Source organism: Thamnophis sirtalis, unplaced genomic scaffold (genome assembly GCF_051295495.1).
Source record: "Thamnophis sirtalis isolate CommonGarterSnake01/CBP01778 unplaced genomic scaffold, rThaSir2_p1.2 scaffold_2, whole genome shotgun sequence".
NCBI classification, from domain to species: Eukaryota; Metazoa; Chordata; class Lepidosauria; order Squamata; family Natricidae; genus Thamnophis; species Thamnophis sirtalis.
The window spans coordinates 1,336,721-1,345,867 of record NW_028261382.1 but is presented as its reverse complement, the minus strand read 5'-3'; the positions used below and the strand labels follow the sequence as shown (position 1 = coordinate 1,345,867).

At 49.9% G+C, this 9,147-nt stretch overlaps 1 protein-coding gene across 1 annotated transcript; it reads right to left on the bottom strand.

Annotated features, from left to right (window-relative positions):
• Window positions 1–2,199: 2,199 nt before the first annotated feature.
• On the bottom strand, window positions 2,200–8,815 carry GTF2A2 (general transcription factor IIA subunit 2). Its single transcript, XM_087703973.1, has 5 exons — window positions 8,661–8,815; window positions 7,308–7,441; window positions 5,501–5,605; window positions 4,342–4,468; window positions 2,200–2,554 (listed from the first exon to the last, which is right to left on the bottom strand). The coding sequence occupies exons 2-5, from the start codon at window positions 7,377–7,379 to the stop codon at window positions 2,529–2,531; spliced, it is 330 nt and encodes a 109-aa protein (XP_087560099.1). The 5' UTR covers window positions 7,380–7,441; window positions 8,661–8,815; the 3' UTR covers window positions 2,200–2,528.
• Between the last annotated feature and the right edge of the window lie 332 nt (window positions 8,816–9,147).

The following is a 9,147-nucleotide window of genomic DNA, read 5'->3' as shown; positions in this document are numbered from 1 at the left end:
TTTAGACGTATGGATTTGTAGAGTCCTTCTGAATCAGGGCAATCTGTTTTCACGTAATTTACGTGCCTCTCACAGTACTTACAGGGATGGGGGGTTTTGCCCAAGAAATTTCCACTTGGCCAAGGCATTATTTTAAATAATAATAATAATCTGGCAGCCACCAGATCTCCAGCTCCAATGTTGCTAAGTGTTCTAAGTCAGTGTTTCTCAACCTTGGCAACTTTAAGTCCTGTGGATTTCAACTCCCAGAATCCCCCAGCCAGCATAGCTGGCTGGGGGATTCTGGGAGTTGAAGTCCACAGGACTTAAAAGTCACCACGGTTAAGAAACACTGTTCTAAGCGTTGCAGGCAGAAACCGAGGGGCTGCTTGAAGCTTTTTCTAAAGGACTCAGCCGCTGCACAACCACCAGACTTTTCAGGGCGAAAGCAGTCGTGAAAGGCAAAGGCCTTGAAGCCTTGTCAAAGAGGGCACAAAGGATATTCACCTTGGGAAATTAAGTATGTTGCCATGCCCACAGTCATGGCCCCAGGTAGATGGTTTAACTATTTAGCAATAAAACAGAAACCAGCCAGGGAAAATCTTATCTGAGAAATCGGGAGTGGAGAACAAGCAACTTCCTCATTGGCTGCAGAAAAAACGGGCAGTGCTTACTTTCTGGTGGAAATATACAAGTCGATTCCTTCATTGCTACTCAGCACGCCAGGATGAGTCCATGAAGGCTGAATTCAGGCAGCTGAACTTCCCAGTTTGGGATTCAAGACTAAACTTGGGTTGAATTGAATTGAATGAAATTTATAGGCCGCCCAATCCCGAAGGACTCTGGGCGGCTTACAACAATACAATTTTAAAAAGTAAAAAAGTTAAAAACGAGGAACACAGATTAAAAAGAAAACCACATCATGCACCCAGTCTAATCGGGGCTGGACCTCAGTCGTGAGGTCAACAGCCCGAAGCCTGCCGGAAGAGCCAGGTTTTAATAGCCTTTCGGAAGGTCACGAGAATGGGGAGGGTCTGGATCTCTGGGGGTTGTTGATTCTCCCTAGATTAAAGAGTGGAATTTTAAAAAGGAGATGGGCTATGTAATGATCCCGAACAATGAATAAATACAGGTGGCTTATACAGGGCAGATAAATATAGAACATGATCTCGTGAACACAACAAAAAAATAAACAGATATACAGAACCATATTTGAACATTTTTGAAAGGTCAAGAATAAGCCATTCTTAACAAAGGAGAGGTAAGGGAAGAAGGAAGGGGAAGGAGAGGAGGAAGGAAGAAAGTAGAGAAGGGAGAGAGGGTGGAAAGAAAGAGGTAAGGAGAGGAGGATGGAAAGGAGAGAAAGAGGAGGAGAGAGGGTAGGAAGGGGAAGAGGAAGAGCAGGAGTAGGAGAAAGGTATGGGAAGAAGGAAGGGGAAGGAGAGGAGGAAGGAGGAAAGTAGAGAAGGGAGGGAGGGAGAAAGGAAAGGAAGATGGAAGGGAGAGAAAAGGAAGGAGAGAAGGTAGGAAGGGAAAGAGGAAGAGCAGGAGCAAAGGAGGTGTAAGGGAAGAAGGAAGGGGAAGGAGAGAAGGAAAGAAGAAAGTAGAGAAGGGAGAGAGGGTGGAAAGAAAGAGGTAAGGAGAGGAGGATGGAAAGGAGAGAAAGAGGAGAGAGGGTAGGAAGGGGAAGAGGAAGAGCAGGAGCAGGAGAAAGGTACAGGAAGAAGGAAGGGAAAGGAGAGGAGGAAGGAAGGAAGTAGAGAAGGGAGGGAGGGAGAAAATAAAGGGAAAATAAGGTGGTGTTACAACAGGAGGAAGGGATGGTAAACAAAGCAACCCAAACTGTATATTATAACCTATTAAATGAAATAATAAATGTATAAGAATGATAAATGTTAAAACACCTGTAACCAAATGACACGCTGTTTGTGATGATGGTTTTTTTTTCTTTTTCGTGTTTTTTTCCTTTTTTGTTTTTCCATTGTTGTGTGTATGTGTTGTGTATGTGTTGTCTATGTAATAAAAAAAATTATTTAAAAAAAAAAAAGAATAAGCCATTCTTAAATTCGGGTTTAAGGCAGACCAAAAGAGATCGGCTATGTTTGCAAAGCCCCAAGACTGGCAAAATAGTCCGATTTTAAAGGGGGGGGAGGGGGACAGGCGAATCCGGCAATCCAGCTGATCGTAGATAGGAAGAGGATTCAATACTTATCACGCCGCTAAAAGTTTTAAATAAAATATTTATTGGTGACCTTGATGAACCCCAAAAGCAGCTGTGTTAAGTTTCATCCTTATATTTTGACCCTCTGGTTTTATTTTGTTTTTTTAAAAGGCAAAAAAAGCTTGCTTATCTTCATCCCCGAGCCAACGCCCGGAGGTGCCTTATGGGACCTGGCTGAGACAAGTTCCACTAGGCCTCCCGGAAGAAAAGTGAGCCTGCATTCTTAAAACAACTCCCGACAAGAGTCTCTTTCTTGGCCCAGGCTGCTCCCCCCTGGAGGAAGCCCTGCCCATCCAGTCCACGTGGGCTCAGAGGCCCCGGTCCCCCTTCACTCCGCAGCATTGGAACCTGTATCTGGAGGGAAGGGAAACACCGGGTGAGAAACACGGCTCGGGAAACGGAGCTGCACAGAAGGAAGACTTCATGGATTCCGAATAAGCCAGGCTGGTCTTGGGGTTAAAACAGTACAGTTCCAGACAGCCCCCCAAAGCCAGAAGGGTGAATGTGTGGGCCCATCACTCTCACCGAGGAAGGAGGAGGTCAGGGCAAACCACTTCCGGAAACCTTGCCAAGGAAACTGCAGGGACAAATCCAGGCAGCGTTTGTTTATATCTCCCCTTGATTATTTTTACAAATAAGGCAGCGAACATATGCAACAAAGCCTCCTGCCCCCTATTTTCCCCACAACAGCCCTGTGAAGGGCAGAGAAAGAGAGAGGGAGGAAGGGAGGGAGGGAGCAAGCAATAGCACAGGCTTACATACCACTCCGCACTGCTTTTATAGCCTTTCTCTCTAAGCGTTTTACAGAGTCAGCCTCTTGCCCCCAACAATCTGGGTCCTCATTTTTCCCACCTCAGGAGGATGGAAGGCTGAGTCAACCTTGAGCCTGGCAAGATTCGAACTGCTGGCAGTAGGCAGAGTTAGCCTGCAATACTGCATTCTAACAGGAAGGAAGGAAGGAAGGAAGGAAGGAAGGAAGGAAGGAAGGAAGGAAGGAAGGAAGGAAGGAAGGAACAGCACTTAAGACATATGCCGCTTTCCAGCCCTCTCTAAGCGTTTTACAGAGTCAGCCTCTTGCCCCCAACAATCTGGGTCCTCATTTGACCCATCTCGGAAGGACGGAAGGCTGAGTCAACCATGATCCTGGTGAGAATTGAAATGATGGCAGTAGGCAGAGTTAGCCTGCAATACTGCATTCTAACAGGAAGGAAGGAAGGAAGGAAGGAAGGAAGGAAGGAAGGAGGGAGGGAGGGAGGGAGGGAGGGAGGGAGGGAGGGAGGGAGGGAGGGAGGGAGGGAGGGAGGGAGGGAGGAAGGAAGGAAGGAAGGAAGGAAGGACCCATAGACTTATATATAGTATTTTTACAGCCCTCTCTAAGCGGTTTACAGAGTCTGCCTCTTGACCCCAACAATCTGGGTCCTCGTTTTACCCAACTCAAAAGGACGGAAGGCTGAGTCAACCTTGATCCAAAGGCAGAAGGCCTGACATGGAAATCCCTGATCTGGGGGTCCTGCTCTCAACAGACCCAGCCCTCCACCAGCATTGCAAAAATGGAAACGGCAGTATGAAAGCGAGGATCGGCTGCCGGAGAAAGAAGTCAGGTAAGAAAAAAGGAAGAGCTTCTGCAAAGACACAGCTCAGCCGATCTGCACATACGGAAGGGCCACAAGGGTCACCTCATGTGCTGAACATCGCTTTCAACAACTGCTGTCGGGCGAGGAGAAAAAGCCGGCAAGTTTATACAATGAGGCTCTGTGTAAACAGGCGATAGGGAAGTTCTTGGAATCAGGAAATCCGTCCTTTTGTTGATTTTGGCAGGTCGAAGTATGAGTTAAAATCTTGTTACTCCGCCTAACAAGTTGCCTTCGGCAAACGCCGGCTATCTTCGAGATAAAGGGAAACCTGCCCAAGATTAAACCACTCCCGGAGCTACAATTTTTATATCCTCTTTTCAAGAGGGGAGCAATCGTGCGTCTTCCTGGTTTTGGTATCCCTAAGAGCGGAGTTTCTCAACCTCCACCACTTTTAAGCTGGGTGGGCCAATTCTGGGAGATGCAATCCCGTCCCCCCCACCCCCAGCTTAAAGAAGGCCGAGGTTGAGAAACGCAGACGTCACCCACCCCACACACAAAAACACTTACTTTTCCCATCGCAGGCCACGATTTTGACTTTATCCACTTTCACCACTTCTGTGACCTCCCTGAATTCCACGTCATTCAGCACGAAGGTCCAAACGTTGTCGCAAAACCTGTAGGTGTTCAGGGAGCCCTTTGGGAGAAAGAAAAGGAGGGGGGGGGCTTAGCGCAGTGAGAGCCAACCTTTCTCTTACGGCATGCCAAAATTGTCCGTGTGCCCACTCAATCCTCCCTGCCCACCTGTGCGTGCAGCCCCCCCTCCCCAGTACATGCATGCAACCCCTCCCCCCAGGCCCCGGAGGCTTTCCTGAAGCCTGGGGAGAGCGAAAACAGCCTTCCCTGGCCCTCTGGAAGGGTGAAAAATCAGCCAGCGCTCCCATGCGAGCCAGAGTTGTGGGCTGGCCTGCCACCAAATATGGCTCCGCCTGCCCCCTGTGGCACACGTGGCACAGGTTCGCCAACAGGGGCTTAGGGAAAGGGCCTTAAAAGGTGCTTTTTGCAAAGGCAGTTTGGACAGGGCTTTCTTCTTCTTCTTTTGAGGAAGAGGAAGGAGGCGGCCTTTCAAGCAACGCTGACCTGGACGACTGAGAACCTCCAGAGACCCTTAGGAAAAGGGGAAAGCAGCAAAAAGACCCCTTTGTGCCCCCCCCCCAGAGCTCCCCTCCCTTCCTGATAGAGGCAGGCAGCCATTCTGGGAATCGTTCTTTCGCCCCCTGGTGGCCACCAAAGGAACAGCCGTGAGCAGGAGAATTGGGGGTGATTTTAGGAAGCCCCAGTGACTCGTATTTATGACCGTTGTAGTGTCCCAAGGTCACGCGATTGCCTTCTGCGACCTTCCGACAAGCAAAGTCAACGGGGAAACTGGATTCACTTAACAACCGCGTTACTAATTTTAACGACGGCAAGGATTCCCTTAACCACTGTGGCAAGAAAGGTTCAATTGTCTTACTTAGCAGTAGAAATATTGGGCTCAGTTACAGGTGTAAATCAAGGACTTCCTTCTGAGCCTTATGTTTGAAAGGGAAACTAGAAGAAAGAGATTTAAACTAGGGGGGGAAAAAATCACCCCATATTCTGCTACCATTATAAGTGCTTCTTAGAAGAGAGCCGCAATCTGTACGCAAACTCAGTCGATGCCGGCTGATTTCTAATTAGCGTTTCTTACCCTGAAATTGACTCGGTTTCTGACCCGCTGGGCTAATGCAGCATTGATCGCTTTGTCAAACTGTAGGAGGACTTGGAGGGCGAGCTGGGGCGTGATCTGCTGAGACTGAAAGATTGAAGAAGGAAACCTTAAACGCCAAAGGGAAACATTCACCTGCCCAAAATTAAAACTTCGTTTTGGATATTCGAACATTGGTTGGTGTTCCAAGTTTGTCCGAACAGGCCAAAACCTTTCGAGCACAGATTAGAGTTTACAATCTCAACCAGCATGACTTGACTAGTTTTTCTCATTGCCCTTCGACCGCTGTACAAATACAGAACTCTAAAAATGCTTAAATTGGTATAAATGTGATGCTGCCCGTTTAGTTTAGTTTATAGCAATAGCAGTTAGACTTATATACCGCTTCATAGAGCTTTCAGCCCTCTCTAAGCGGTTTACAGAGTCAGCATATCGCCCCCAACAACAATCCGGGTCCTCATTTTACCCACCTCGGAAGGATGGAAGGCTGAGTCAACCTTGAGCCGGTGAGATTTGAACAGCCAAACTGCAGAACTAGCAGTCAGCTGAAGTGGCCTGCAGTACTGCACTCTAACCACTGCGCCACCTCGGCTCCCTTAGTTTATTGTCATTGCACCTCATACAATGAAATGACTTAAGTTTGCAACTTAAGGGGACTAGCAAACGTGGTTCACCGGAACTCAAACCCTTGTTTTTGAGTTTGAGAAACTGGACAGTTAAAGGAAAGCTGTAAAAACCTGGCTGTTCCGGCAGGCCTGGGGCTGTTGACCTCACTGTTGAGGTCCAGCCCCGATTAGAATGAATGTATGAGGATGTTGTTATTTTAAACCGTTTTCTTTTGTTATGTGTTCGTTATGTGTCTTTTTTTTTTCCTCTTTATTTTTTTTGTAAGACGCCCGGAGTCCTTCGGGATCGTGACCCGTCAAAAGCGCGGACGACAAAAGCGCGATCGACAAAATCGCGCCTTTGACGTCATCACAGCGCGACGAAAAAGATCGAAAAATTCAAATAAAAATTAATAAAAATTAAATTAAAGCAAGCCGATTCACATAAAGGTAAGGGTTAGGGTTAGGGTTAGGGTTAGGGTAAGGGTAAGGGTTAGGGTTAGCTTTAGAGCGTTAGCGTTAGCGTTAGGGTTAGGATAAGGGTTAGCGTTACGTTTTTCGTTACTTTAACGGTTAGGTTTAGGGTTAGGTTTAGGGTTAGGTTAAGAGTTAGGGTTAGGGTTAGGTTTAGGGTTAGGTTTGGGGGGGTTAGGGGAAGGTTTTAGCTTTATTTTTACATTTTTTCGATCTTTTTCGTCGCGCTGTGATGACGTCACAGCGCGCTTTTGTCGAGCGCGATTTTGTCCTACGCGCTTTTGTGGTGGAACCCTTCGGGATTGGGCGGCATATAAATGTGGTTAATTAAATTAAATTAAATTATTGTCTTCCTTCGTGAAACCTCTCCTATCATCAGGGTCATCTTACTCTTTGTCTTCAATTATGATAAGGAGGAAAAGCACTCTTAACACTGTTTTCACCTAAGCCAGTGGTTCCCAAACTTGGCAACTTTAAGACTTGTGGACTTCAACTCCCAGAATTCTCCAGCCAGCAGAGCTGGCTGGAGAATTCTGGGAGTTAAAGTCCACAAGTCTTAAAGTTGCCAAGTTTGGGAACCACTGACCTAAACAGTATGCATTGCTTTGATCTCTGGCTGCAAAACTCATACGTATCTACTTCAATCGTCTCTATCCTACTTAAGCCATTTTATTCAGGAGGGTGGGAATAAAAAGGAGCTTATACCTTACCTGAATGAGCTCATCCAGGCTTTCTTGGAGGCTGTTCCCCAGCGTGGTGTTTCTGTACAGTTGGTAAGCCATGGCTCAAGGAGACAGAGGCTGCTCATCCAGAGATATGAATCCACTCGACTCTCACTAAAGACCTGGAAAATTCAGAATGGCGAGTTATACTTGGTGAGGGAAGGAGGAAGCAGGTAATGGAGAGACTGAGATAAAACATCTATGATTGAAAAAGACTTTTGTTTCCTCGCTGATAAAGTCCCACCTACACCCTGCTCTTCCAACTGCAGGTAGTCCTCGGTTTATGACCACAACTGAGGGGCCAAAATGTCTGTTGCTCAGCAGGACAGTCGTAAAGCGAGGTTTGCCCCATTTTACCCCTTTTCTCCTCATGAGGGTTGGGTGAAATCACTCGAGTCGTTCCATTAGTCATAGGGTGAGAATACCTGTTGAATGGCCACTAATCGGCATGCATTAGAATGAAATTTTAAGGGAGTCCAATTCCCCCCCTCCCTCGACTTCGCTGGTGACTCCAGGACGCTGCAACCGTCATCAATACGTGTCACTTGGCCAAAGGCCTGAGCTTTGACCAGGCGGCCTCCTTGGCGGGCGCTGCGACGGCCATGTGAAAAACGCCCATGGGTCACTTTCTCCAGTACTGTTGTAACTGTTGAACGGTCCCCTAAACGGACTGTTGTAAGTCAGGGACAAGATGGGAATAAATGCATCTTCCGGTTGCAAGAAGAGGCTTTGCAGGGCAGGGATTCCCCCCCCCCCCAAACTCCTGCTGCAAAGAGGCTCAGCCCCACCACTGACCCCCCCCTCCCCGCACCCCCTTTTTGCTGTAGTGCAATGCACGCACAGGCAGAGACACACACATGCACACGCTTTCTTCGGAGGCCTTCCTGTCAGAAACGGTGTAGGGTCTCCTGCTTTGGGGGGGTGGACTAGATGACCTCCAAGGTCCCTTCCAACTCTGTCCATCTGCATCTGAGGGCGCCACGGGGACTTTCCTGGGCTACGGGGCCTCCAACCAGCCCCAACGCTCCACTTGCGGGGTGGGGAATTCCCCACCGCCTCTCCTCTGCACGTGGGCACCCGCGGACACGCGTGTTTGGCCAGGAGTGGGCGCCCTGCACGGGCTTTGCAAGAGGGCCCCCAGCGCCCACCCCCTCTGGGGAGACCCCTACGGGCCTTCGCCCACCCCAGGCGCGCCTGGGCCCCGGGAGAGCCGAGCTGCAGGGCCTGCGCTGGCCGGGGGAGGCTGATGGGACAGGGGGCGCACAGCCGGCTGCGGATGATGGGACGCGGAGTCCCAGGCAGGGCGAGGCCCGGGGGGGGGAGCAGCTCCCCCGGCTCTACCTCGGCGAGGAGGGCTCCCTCGCCCGCACGGGGCCCGCCGGGCTCCTCCAGACCTCCGACGCGGAGAAACGGGCCGCCGGCTCCGATGCCCGCCTCTTTCCGATACCACCGAGCGGGGCCCGGAAGCGGAAGTCGATGTACGCCGTGGCCGCGACCATAGAGCCTCTGCGTCGCCGAAAGGCGCGACCGCGTACACGCATGCGCCCCTGAGGGAGGCGGGGCGGAGGGCGTGGAGCGCTCGGCAGCGAGAGCGAAGGTGACGGCGCCGGGAAAGGGTGGCGCATGCGCAGAAAAGGCAGCCGGAGGGCTGGCATTAGCGGTTCTTCCGCATTCCACGTGCGGCTGGCTCTAACCGGAGGGAATCGCCCTTCGGGAACGGCTTCTCCGTTAGAAATGCACGGGAAACGCACTCTGCACGTGCGCAGAGCAGCTTAGCCGCCCCACAGGGAGGGCTTATTTGGTGGCCTTTGGATGGGGCGCCACCAGG